The sequence below is a fragment of the Cydia fagiglandana genome, chromosome 20 (genome assembly GCF_963556715.1).
Source record: "Cydia fagiglandana chromosome 20, ilCydFagi1.1, whole genome shotgun sequence".
NCBI lineage: Eukaryota > Metazoa > Arthropoda > Insecta > Lepidoptera > Tortricidae > Cydia > Cydia fagiglandana.
Window position 1 is genome coordinate 13,595,131 of NC_085951.1, and position 12,685 is coordinate 13,607,815.

At 48.4% G+C, this 12,685-nt stretch overlaps 2 protein-coding genes and 1 long non-coding RNA gene across 8 annotated transcripts in view; 1 reads left to right on the forward strand and 2 right to left on the reverse strand.

The window, feature by feature from the left end:
- Window positions 1-12,685, forward strand: part of LOC134674463 (uncharacterized) — a 402,905-nt gene that overhangs the window by 332,347 nt on the left and 57,873 nt on the right. The window lies entirely within an intron of this gene.
- Window positions 1-12,685, reverse strand: part of LOC134674467 (protein I'm not dead yet) — a 145,222-nt gene that overhangs the window by 71,887 nt on the left and 60,650 nt on the right. For all 6 annotated transcript variants that reach the window (XR_010099614.1, XM_063532551.1, XM_063532548.1 and 3 more), the window contains 4 exons: window positions 4,272-4,372; window positions 3,611-3,703; window positions 2,322-2,515; window positions 766-903 (listed from right to left, as the gene is read on the reverse strand). Coding sequence is in view for 5 of the 6 variants with exons in the window: in XM_063532551.1 (XP_063388621.1) it covers window positions 766-903; window positions 2,322-2,515; window positions 3,611-3,703; window positions 4,272-4,372 (526 nt within the window). In the remaining variant the exon portion in view is untranslated. The remainder of the gene's footprint in view (window positions 1-765; window positions 904-2,321; window positions 2,516-3,610; window positions 3,704-4,271; window positions 4,373-12,685) is intronic.
- LOC134674500 (uncharacterized) overlaps window positions 1-12,685 on the reverse strand; it is a 104,796-nt gene that overhangs the window by 6,043 nt on the left and 86,068 nt on the right. The gene's annotated exons all lie outside the window — the stretch shown is intronic.

Genomic DNA, 12,685 nt, shown 5'->3' on the forward strand with positions numbered 1-12,685 from the left:
GAGCCCCACTTCAATATTTATTTTATTATATTGTCTTTAGTATGTGTTGTTACAGCGGCAACAGATAGCTATCACGGTTCATATTATACAGCCTGGTGAAAGACAGACAGGTTTTTGTCTTAAAAGTTTAAAGGAAATACCACTGGCAGATAATATTATAGTCTGTACTTTAGGTATCAAAATAAAAGAAAAGAAACAATTTGTAAATTTTCGGGCAGTTATAACATTTATTGGTTAACCAACCAAATACAAAACCGCCTGGATCTGTCACTGAACGACCTGACTTTAACCTACATTATTTGATCATGTAATGTTTTCATCTATACCCTCAACTGGCCTAAAGAGCCATTTGAGGGTAGATGTTGTTTACTTTTATTTAAATACCTGAAGGTACAGAGAGAGAGAGAAAAAGCGCTGGTGGCCTAGCGGTGAGAGCGTGCGACTTGCAATCTGGAGGTCGCGGGTTCAAATCCCGGCTCGTACCACTGAGTTTTTCGGAACTTATGTACGAAATATCATTTGATATTTACCAGTCGCTTTTCGGTGAAGGAAAACATCGTGAGGAAACCGGACTAGTCCCAATAAGGCCTAGTTTACCCTCTGGGTTGGAAGGTCAGATGGCAGTCGCTTTCGTAAAAACTAGTTGCCTACGTCAAATCATGGGATTAGTTGACAAGCGGACCCCAGGTTCTCATGAGCCGTGGCGAAATGCCGGGATAACGCGAGGAAGAAGAGACCTGAAGATACAGAGTTATAGAAGCTTACCATCTTAGAAGTGGGTATGTGCGCGACGCCGGCGACGATGGCGTTGGGCGGAGTCCCGACGGGCATGTGGAAGGCCATGGAGCAAGCCAGAGTGGCCGGGATCATGAGGTAGCGAGGGTCCATCTTCAATGTGCGTGCCTGTAACAACAAATAAGTTTTTGACAAAAATTTCATTTTTGGTACAAGCTCTTATCGCCGATTGTACTTTTTTACCACGGGCAACTAATACTCATCGAGACAATTCTAAGAACCCCAAACACAATTAGGTTTCGTTGTTTTATCACAGAGTTCCTATGGCCACCTCCTGTCTCCATCATCAGATCAGCTCGATGGTACCATAATATTGCATTGTCATCCGATTTATACATGCATGCGAAATTTCAGCTCAATCGGAAACCGGGAAGTGGATCAAATTTAACTTGCAAGATTTGATTACAGACAGACAGACAACGGGCAGGTGAAACTAAATAAAAGCTTGTAAAAACAATTAGAACTCTGATGAACTTTTAACACAATTTTATTCCGACATATATTACAATGTTTCACAACAGATACAATATTTACGGAAAGGTGAAAAAAGATCAAACATTGCGCTTTGAATTATTTCAAACTGAAAAAAAAGTCATTTCTTATATAATGTCAGTTTTATTGACGTCACAATGGCGACTTATTGGCTTGACAATGGCGACTTATTGGCGACGCATTGGCACCTTATTGGTGCCACAATGGTGACTTATTGGCGATATAATGGTAAGTTATTGGTACTGCCACGGCGCATTATTGTCCAATTGCGACATGATGGTGACACAATGTAAAATAATGGCGACCTAATGGAACCACAATGGATACTTATTGGCTTTAAATAGCTGCATATTGGTGCCACAATAACGATTTATTGGCGCAACTATGACGACTTATTGGCGCAACAATGACGACTTATTGGCGCAACAATAACGACTTATTGGCGCAACAATGACGACTTATTAGCACCACAATGATGACTTATAAGCACCACAATGGCGACTTATTAGCACCACAATGGTGACTTATTAGCACCACAATGGCGACTTATTGGCGCCACAATGGCAACTTATTAGCACCACAATGGTGACTTATTAGCACCACAACGGCGACTTATTAGCACCACAATGGCGACTTATAAGCACCACAATAACGACTTATTGGCGCAACAATGACGACTTATTAGCACCACAATGATGACTTATAAGCACCACAATGGCGACTTATTAGCACCACAATGGTGACTTATTAGCACCACAATGGCGACTTATTGGCGCCACAATGGCAACTTATTAGCACCACAATGGTGACTTATTAGCACCACAACGGCGACTTATTAGCACCACAATGGCGACTTATAAGCACCACAATGGCGACTTATTAGCACCACAATGGCGACTTATTAGCACCACAATGGCGACTTATAAGCACCACAATGGCGACTTATAAGAACCACAATGGCGACTTAGTAGCACCACAAGGGCGACTTATTAGCACCACAATGGCGACTTATTGGCGACGCGTTCCCGACTCACCATATTGGCCAGCACGGGCAGGATGAGGTTGGCGATGGCGACGTTGCTGGTGAACTCGGTGATGAACTGCGTGACCAGCACCACCACCAGCAGCACCACGTACGGCGGCAGGCCCTGCAGCCCGCTCAGAGAGCTGCCGATCATGGACGACAGCCCGGTCGCCTTGCTGCCTTCCGCGAGGGCGAAACCGCCACCTGGGGGGCAAAAAGTGGGTACATATTAAAATAAAACAGTGTTTTTCTTTTTCGACCCTCTCAGGATTCAAGAACCCACTCCAGTTGACTCTTCTTCTTCGCGTTGTACCGGCATTTTGCCACGGCTCATGACGCCTGGGGTCCGCTTGACAACTAATCCCAAGAATTGACGTAGGCACTGTTTACGGAAACGACTGCCATCTGACCTCCCACCCCAGGGGGAAACTAGGTATTATTGGGATTAGCCCAGTTTCCTTGCGATGTTTACCTTCATCGAAAAGCAACTGGTAAATAGAAACTAATATTTCGTACATAAATTCCGAAAAACTTATTGGTACGAGCCGGAGTTTGCACCCGCGACCTCCGGATTGAAAGTCGCACGCTCTTACCGCTGGGCCACCAGCGCGATATACAGTTGACTATAGGATAATAAAAAAGATCAAAACAGGTTGTTTCTTCTTGTTGCGGTGTCACCTAATATGTATAGAAGTATAGATATTTTAAGTAGAGATGACAATTTACCAAAGGTTTTCGCCAAGTACCACTTGCACTAACCCGGGCTAACCAAATAAACCGTTAACCCAGTGGCAAATTGGATTGGTAATCGTGGTAATTCCAGATTTAACCGGTTAACCCCCGGGTTAGTGAATGGTGGAAGTGGCCCTAAGGCTCTTGCTTGTTCTATTTTTTATATACATAGGTGTCACAGTCAAATATTTGAATCAGTATTAGCAGTTTTTTGAGTTTTACTATGAGAAAGTATATAATTGTGACTTCCCACGGGTAAAGGTACCTATGGCGGTTGGCGCTTAAGTTATTATTAACGTCGCTTCAATATTATTGCGGCGCTATGCGACGTAACCGCCAGCCGCCATAAGGTACCTTTTGCCGTGGAACGTCACAATTTATGATTCATAGCAATTGCAGGAAAGACTTGGGAGAATAATGCTACAGACAAAGAGAAATGGAAAAAGATGGAGGAGGCTTTCACCCTTAAGGGATCACACATCGTGAAAATATAACAAAAGAACAGTCAAATTTTTTTTCGAACAGGTGTGCGAGGATAAAGCTATAATAAATGAGAAAGTATGTTACCCAGCAAGAACAGCAGACCCCATGGTATCTTCTCCTTAAGGATGTTCCACGTGACCACGCCGGGGGAAGGCTTGGACTTGGCCAGCTCCTCGTCTGAAAATAATAATATAGAATTTGTTATAAATACTATTGGAAACGGGCTATGGAATATTATCATAGGCACAATACAATACAAATACTCTTTATTGCACCTCGTCACAGAAAACAATACAAATGATACAGGAAGAAGAGGTTAAACAAAAGGCGGTCTTATCACTAAAAATCAATCTCTTCCAGATAACCATTAGGTGACAATAACACACAATAATAAATAGACATCACACAATGTCATATGTGATGTGTGTGTATGTGTGATGTGTGCGTTATTTGTGACGTAGATGTATATATTCACGGAATAATAATCCATAATGATGTCGATACCTAATAATATTGGTACTTTTGCTTAACCCCAGGAAAGGGATCCATATACAGCTGCAGAGAAAAGTACAGACATTTATTTGAGTCGCTTAACTTCAAACTCAGGTAAATCCATCTGTCAGATTACGCGATTTTAATATTAAGGAAAGGTAATAGGGTAGATATTTGCTGAAAGGGTCGAATGGATTTACCCGAATTTGAAGTTAAGTGACACATTTAGTATCTGAGTGTAGACGTGACTTACATGAAGCGGAAGAGGAGAAGAATTTGAGGAAGTCCATAGACATTGGCAGGATGAACATGAGGACCACTATAAACATGGACGTCACACCGTCTTTCACTTTCCTGCAACAACGAATAATCTGTTATAGCAAAGAAAATTAGGGTTTATTCTCCGTATTGCTAAACCTTTTCGTAGACCGTTTACCTACAAGATACTTTATAATAGCTTCGTCAGAAGCCGCCTGGAATTCGCTTCGTTTGTATGGAATCCCTACTACGACGTACATAAAAAGAGAATAGAAAGGGTACAAAAGATATTTATTAAAGCTATTGAATTCCGAATAAGGGGTAACTATGAAAATTACGCCTCCTCAATCTCAAGACACAGGCTTCAACCTCTGTCATTAAGGCGCTCTTGTAATGATCTAGTATTTTTATTTAAAATAATTAATAATCTTATAGATGCTCCTGAACTTCTCCATAATATTGGTTTTCGAGTGCCTCGTAGAACAGAACGTGGTTGTCGGAACAAAATGCTGTTCAGTGTTGGAATATGTCGAACTAAATACGCACAACAATCATACATTAAACGCGCATGCAGGTTGTATAATGAAAAGTGTATGAATGCAGATATATTTGGCAGTTCGTTAGGGTTATTTAAGAAGAAGATTTATTCTTTATTAAATACCTTAGTGTGAAAGTTAGGTTAAGTTATTTATGTACATTATGTGTTCTTTGTTGTTGTTTTTTTTAATAGTTGTTATACTTAGATAGCATTTCATAGTAAGATAAGATAAGATAAGATAAGAATAGCCTTTATTGACCAAAATAGAATTATTACATATTGCATTTAAATAAATTCACATTTCATTTATCATTATATTAGTTTTAATATCTTTCCTATCAAATTTTTAATAAATATATTTTAATGTCATTGTTTTTAGTATTTTAGTCTGCCTTCTTGGCATAGGCCTCCTCCAGTTCTCTCCACGTCTCTCTATCCTGTGCCGTCCTAATCCAGTTTACTCCCGCATGCTTCTTGATGTCATCTGACCACCTCATTAATGGTCTCCCTTCTCTCCTCTTTCTATCTCTAGGATACCATTCCGCCACCTCTCTATCCCACTTATTTCTACCTTCTCTTGCCATATGTCCAGCCCATTTCCATTTTAACGTTTTTACAGTCACTGATACATCCTTAATTTTAGTTTTCTTTCTAATATCTGTCAGTCTTACTTTGTCTTTCCTTTTTACAGATAAGATTGATCTTTCCATGTTGTGTTGGCAAACTTTTAATTTTTCGAGATCTTTCTTAGTTACTGCCCAGGTTTGACATCCGTAAGTCATACATGGTAGAACACACATATCAAATACCTTTGATTTGCAGGACAATGGTAAATCTTGGTTTTTTAGAATGTCTCTCAATGACCAGTAGGCTTTCCATGCGTTAACAGTTCTTTTTTCAATTTCTTTACTTGTCATGTTTGAACCTGTTATAATTTGTCCTAGATATGTGTATTCCTCGACATATTCAATCTCTTTTCCATGGACAAGTATAAGATTTTTGGTGTGGTTTGACATAACCTTGGTCTTCTCTGTGTTCATTGTTAGTCCTACTTCAGCGCTTTGCTCAGCGTTTGCATTTCATAGTATTAAGTTTATTACAAAATATGTTTTACATATAGGGAACTATAGGTCTACACTATATGAAATTCTAGCTGTTAGCTTACTTACCTACATGTTTTATAAGACTGTTTGTTTCTAAATAAAAAATTAAAAAAAAAAAAAAATAGAGTGTATAGGCTATCTTATATCCTAAGTCCTGAGTTCCTTTAAAAAGAACAAATTAAAATCGAATTTTGAACTAAAATGGAACAAAAGAAGGTTCCAAATTCAAAACTGCAATAAGACTCTGGGTCTTAGGAGGTGTGAGTGTTAGGCCCTATCTTCGTGTGTCGCAGCGGGGTGCGCAGGGGAGGGGAGAGAGTGGACTGTAGAATTCTCATAGGTAGCAGAGGATGGAATGAAACACGCAGCTGGCTTATTCAGATGCAGGAGGGTCGAGGTTGGAGAGGTTCCTTTTTTCTTCTTTAGTTGTTTCCTGGTCGGCTGCTGGCTCTAGACTGACGCGGAGCGGGGCGATGTACCGGCTTTTATAACCACCTATTTTATGCGCCTCGTCCCCCGCTCCCCGCGGGGCGCGCATGCGCGGATCGTGAGAGATTGGCGCATGCGCGCAGGTTACCTATCTACCTATCTCTTTCTAATTGGGGAACCTCTCTTTCCTCGGCCCTCTGGCACTTATTTATTTATTTTATAAATACATTTTATTAAACTTACAAGTCTTATAAGCTATCCTACCTAATCTATTCTTATTAGGTCCTAGCCTATCTTAGTAAACTTATTGGAAAGGCGCAAAGTGTGTGTCGTCCTCGGCGACCCACACTTTGCCCCCCTCGTTAAGCAGAGCTACGTAATGAAAAGACAATAGGGTAATATTTTATTATTCACAAATTAGGATCTTAATCTAAATTATCTCTTAATGAATTTACTTATCTAATTACATTTGATGACTGGGACGCGCGTCGTGTACATTTCTCCCGCCGTCGCTTCGCGAACCTACTGGTAGCACGACGATCTTCTTGGTCGGCCTCCTCAGCACGTGTCCCTTGCTCGTAGAGACGTCCACGACTCGAACCACGCCATCCTTGCCTGGGTACGTCTGCGTCACTATCCCACGCGGCCATGTGTTGCGGGGGAGGTTGGAGTCGCAGATGATCACGACGTCTCCGACGGCCGGGGCGACTCCTTCGTCGTAGGGCTCCCGCCGGTGTTGGAGTAGCGGCGCGTACTCGCGGACCCAGCGCTGCCAGAAGGTGTCGGCGAGCTGCTGGGCGCGCTTCCAGTGTTGTCGCGCGTTGGTGTCGCTCTCCTCGAAGGTGCCGGGTGCAGGTGAGTAGCAGTCCGGCCCTAACAGGATCATGTTCGGGGTCAGGGCCGGCGGGTCCTCTGGGTTCACGGCCACGTAGGTCAGCGGTCTTGAGTTGACGGTCGCTTCCGCCTCCGCCAGTAGGGTCTGTAGGGTCTCGTCGCTCGGGTACTTCTCGTGCAGCGTAGCCTTCATCGCTTCCTTGACGGTGCGCACCATACGTTCCCACACGCCCGCCATGAATGGGGCGGCGGGGGGGAGAAAGCGCCAGTTGATGCGGCGTGCGTGGGCGGCGTCTCTCATCGCTTCCGCCAGCTCTCGGTGGGCACCTCTGAAGGCGGTGCCGTTGTCGCTCCACAGCTCTGTAGGGCACCCGCGCCGAGCAATAAAGCGGCGCAGTGCGTTGATGGCGGAGTCGGTGCTAAGCGAGACGACCATCTCCAGGTGTACGGCCCTCGACGTCATACAGGTGAACAGCGCGACGTACCTCTTCTCTCTATGGCGGCCCACTGTGACTTCTTGCGGCCCGTAGTAGTCTAGGCCTGTGTAGGTGAAGGGCCTAACGTGGTGTGCTAGGCGCGCCGCTGGCAGGTCACCCGTAGATGGCGCCGCGGGCTTCGCACGACGCAGTCGACACCGTGGACACTGGGCGATCACTTGCTTCACTGTCGGCCTTATCTTCACTATGTGCACGCGCTGTCGTAGATCGTTGACCACTATTTCGGTGCCGCCGTGATGTAACTGTTCGTGGACGTGTGAAACATATAGCTTTGTATAGTGGTGTTTCCCGTGTAGCACTATAGGTCGCACTGTCTCTTCTTGTAAGTCGCCGGCCGCTATTCTGCCCCGTAGACGTATAATGTTGTCTTCGTCCATATATACGCTCAGCTTGGCTAGTCGGTCGTCCTTGTCTGGCGCGCGGCCGCTCGCTATGCGCCCTCTCTCTTTCTCGTAGCTATCTTCTTGTGAGGCGCGTATTAACAGCTTCTCGGCGGCACTTAGGTATTTGGCTTCTAACACTAAGTACTTCTTCTCCTCTGGCGGCGGTGTGGCGGCGATCTTGGCTGGCACGCGTGTGTGAGTGGCGCGCTTATTCCAGGCTCCGTCTTGTGACTCGTTTGCGCGCGTTCGTTTGCGCCTGGCCGCCGCGACAAGTTGTGTCGCGGGCCGGGCGGGTTCACGGGGTCGAGGGCGCACGAGGTCGATGAACTGTAGCACGCGCGCGGTCGCTCGTAGTAGTCGCGTCCACTTGGAGAAGCGCTCGAACTTAGGTATAGCTGCGTGCTTATCTAGGGGCACGGCAGCTATCGCGGCGCACGTCTCCTTTTCTTCACCGGTCACGGGAACTTCGACTTTATTCTCACGGGGCCAAGTCGATTCTTCATTGTACAGGAACGACGGGCCTACGAACCATCTGTGGCTCGTATCGAAGTCAGCTGGGGTGGCGCGGGTCGCGTCGTCGGCTACGTTGTGTGCTGTCGGTACCCATCTCCACTCGTTTTTCTTAGTGTGATCTTCTATCTCGGCGAGTCTGTGGGCCACGAACGTCTTGAATGTGCGAGGCTCGGCGCGTATCCATGCTAGCGCCGTGCGAGAGTCGCTCCAGTATGTTTTTGAAGCGATCTCGAAGTCGTGCTCTTCTATCACTGTTCTTGCTAGCCGTACGCCTAGGACGGCCGCTTGTAGCTCCAGTCTAGGTATGGAGATAGGCTTCCTCGGTGTGACGCGGCTCTTGGCGGCGGCTAGGGCTATTTTCACTGACCCGTCGGCCCTCGTCATCCTCCAGTATACGGCGGCCGCATATGCTTCTTCACTAGCGTCGACGAATGTGTGCAGGTCGCGTACGGTGGCAGGCGTCGCGTCGTAGCATCTAGGTATTTTTAGGGTACCTAGATCTCGCAGTTGTTGTAGCCACTCGCTCCAGCGCTCGCGCAGCTCTTCTGGTATAGCTTCGTCCCAGCCTGTGTTGTGTTGCCACGTGTCTTGCATTATTCGTTTGGCCGGCGTCGTGATAGGTGAAATTAGGCCGAGCGGGTCGAATATTGACATGATGATGCTTAGGGCCTCTCTTTTCGTCGGTGGCCGGAGATCATTGATCACTTCGGGCTGAGCTCTTCTTGTGTTGAGGCGAAACCGGATGCTATCTTCGTTCGTGTCCCACAGCAGGCCGAGTGTTTTTTCTATCTCGCTCCCGCCGATAGGGACTGTGTTTCCCTCTCGCTCTTCGCTGCCGACGACGTCTCTTATTGCTTCATATTCGTTTGTAGCCCACCCACGCAGTTGAAACTTGGCTTGTTTGTGCACATGATCGACGTCTCTTGCTACTTGTCTCGCCTCTTCTATTGTGTTGAAGCTCTGGAGATAGTCGTCCATGTAGTGGTTGCGCTCTATCGCTCGCGCAGCCTCCGGATACTGTGTCGCGTGTTCTCGTGCGTTTCTATTTTTGATGTATAGAGCGGTGCACGGCGATGACGACGCGCCGAATATGACTGAAGTCATGCGGTATTCTTCTGGTTCCCCCTCGCGGCGGTCGCCCCTCCACAGGAAGCGGAGCGCGTCCCGGTCCTCTTCGCGTATCTTGATCTGCATAAACATCTCTTTCAGATCAGCTGAGACTGCGATGCCGTGTTGACGAAACTTCATGATGACGCCGGGCAGCGATTGCAGTAAGTCTGGGCCCGTATGTAGCATGTCGTTGAGGCTGCGGCCGTGTGAGGTGGCCGCAGCATCATGGACCAGTCTTATCTTCGGCTTCTCTGGGTTGCAGACGGCGAAGTGAGGTAGGTACCACGTCCTTCCGCTAGGTGGCGTGGTCGCGCGCTCGGCGTAACTTGAGGTAAGTAGGTTGTTGACGCGTTCGTTGTATTGTTGTTTCAGGTCGGCGTCTCGATCCAGCTTCCTCTCGAGCGTGTGTAGCCGCTTCAGTGCGTCGTTGCGATTGTTAGGTATTGTTTCTTCTTGATTGCGCCACAGTAGCCCCGTTTCGAACCTGCCGTCGGGTAAGCGGCGGCTCTTCTCCTCTAGTATGCGAAGCGCTTGTTGCTCGGGATCGCTGCTCGGTCGCCTCGGCTCGATCGCTAGGGACTCGAGAGCGAAATATTTCTTCATTGTTTCTTCTATGTCTTCAGTTGACTTGGCCCGCGTGAGGTGCGCACAGCAGTACGCGATTGGCTCCGCTCTAGTGGTGCGACAGCCGTGGAGTACCCATCCTAGTAGGGTTCTTGAAGCGACGAGTTGATCGCGCCGTCCTCTTCTTATTTCTCGCGACACGATTAGCTCCCAGTTGTCTTGACCGATGAGTATTTGTGGGGTTGCGCCGCGGTAAGTTAACTTGTGCTTGAGTCCTCTGAGATGTGTGCAGCCTTCTATCTCGCTCACACCTATGGATTGTGTGGTGAAGCCCAGACTGCCGACGGTATGCGCGTTTGATATGCGCTGCTCCTGCCCGCCGTACTTGTTGCGTATGTAAACCTCGACCCTCCTGCTCTGATTGTGTTCCATCTCTTTTCCTCCTACTCCCTGCACCCACATTGGTTCGGTGGGGCCGTCGAGCCCGAGTGTGTCCGCCAGCGCTGAGTCGATAATTGTCACGGTGCTGCCTTCGTCGAGTAGAGCGAATGTGTCTGCTTCCGCCCGCGGGCCGCGTAGTGTGACTGGTACTATCTTCAGGTAGGCGCGTCTTGTACGTGCTGTCGCGCAGGCGATCTGGTTCACTGCCGAGGCCACGACTTCTTCAGGTTTGTGTGGTGGGGGTGGCTCGGCAGCGGCTGCAGCGGCGGCCGCGGGTGACGACTTCTCGTGGTGTAGTAGGCGATGATGTCTCATGGGGCAGCCTTGCTGGCCGCAAGGCTTCGCTCGGCAGGCGAAGCGTCGATGTTTGCTGACGAGGCACCGGTAGCAGATATTGTTTTTCTTGGCCACCTCCCAGCGCTCGTTCGTGTCGATCTTCATAAATTGCGGGCACGACGGCAGTTGATGCGTAGCGTGTTCACATAGCGGGCACGCTGGCTTCTCTTCTTTTGGCTTCTTATTCGTCTCGACCGCGGCGGCGTACGTTCGCTCGGGCTTCTTTCTTGCGCTTCTTACTTCTTTATTTTCCGTCGTATTCTCAGGCGGAGCGTAAGGTGTGCACTTGTCGGCTTCATTGTTCAAAAAGTCGGCAACTTTCTTGAGCTCGGGCGTCTCTTCTCTCGTAGCTGCGTAGTCGTACCATTTGTTGCGAATTATCGGCGATAATTTGTCGACTATCGACCGCAGTAGCTCCGGGTTGTAGAGGTACTGCGGTTTCTTCAATATTTCGATAGTCGTCACAGTGTTCGCGATCCGGCTGGCGAATATGCACAGATCGCGCGGGTTGTCGGTGAGGCGCGGCAGTCCCTTAATCTTCTCCAGTTCGTTGATGAGTAGAGCGTCTGGTCTTCCGTATCTTCTTTCTAGTGCTCGGATGACGTCCTCGGGATGTGGCTGGCTGATTAGGAGGGCGCTGACGGCCTCCGCGGCGACACCTTTCAGACTTCTTCTTATACGGGCGACGTTTTCACTTGCAGAGAAACTGGGCGCGGACTCGTTGTACGCGGCCTTAAATTGTAGCCACTCGGTGCACAGGCCACTAAAGGTCGGCAAGTCGGGTATGTACTTCTTGTAGGACTTGCTGGCTTGAATGGCTTCTGTGAGGGCGGCGGTTAGCGACGACACGTCCATCGCACGAGTGTCTTCGTATGTATCCGGCCGCGCGCGTCGTCTAGTAGTGCGCGCGGCGGGCTCTTGCGTTTCTTCTATATGGACGGCCTCTTCTATCTCTGTCGCTTGTTGTGGTCGGCGATTGAACCAGTCGGCGATGCGCTGCGGCGCGAGGTCCTCTTCCTCTTCTTCAGACTCCTCTCTTGATGACACCAGTTCTATTCTTTCTTGACGTATTCTTGCTAGTTTGGCTTCTGCTTGTACACGCTTCACCTCTAGCTCGGCCAACCTCTCCTTGGCCTCCAACTCCGCGAGGAGTCTCTTGCTGGAGGCCTTAGATCGGTGTGACCGAGCGGGTTTCGCTGGTTGTCTCGGTGGTGGCATCAATTGGGTGGGGTTGCGTTCGACGATCGTGTTGGCTAGGCTGGCCGCAGGCGTTGCTTTGATGCCCGACGTGTCGGCGGGGTGGACGGCGTTGCTCGGCCCGGGTTGATTTTCTGGTCTGGGACGCGTCTTCTTGATGGCGCCCGTACCCGACGATGCAACTGTGTCCAGCGTCTCCGCTGATCCCAACGTAGCGCCGGTGCCCGACGTAGTGCCGGTGCCCGACGTAGTGCCGGTGCCCGACGTAGTGCCGGTGCCCGACGTAGTGCCGGTGCCTGACGTGGTGCCGGTGCCTGACGTAGTGTCGGTGGCGCCGGTGCCCGATGTCGTGCCTGTAGCGCCGGTGCCCGATGTCGTGCCTGTTTCCCCGGAGCCCGGAGATTTTTCTGACGATTCTTCATCTTCTTTGCTGTGGTTGTTTCTTGTTTTCGCCATCTTGCTGT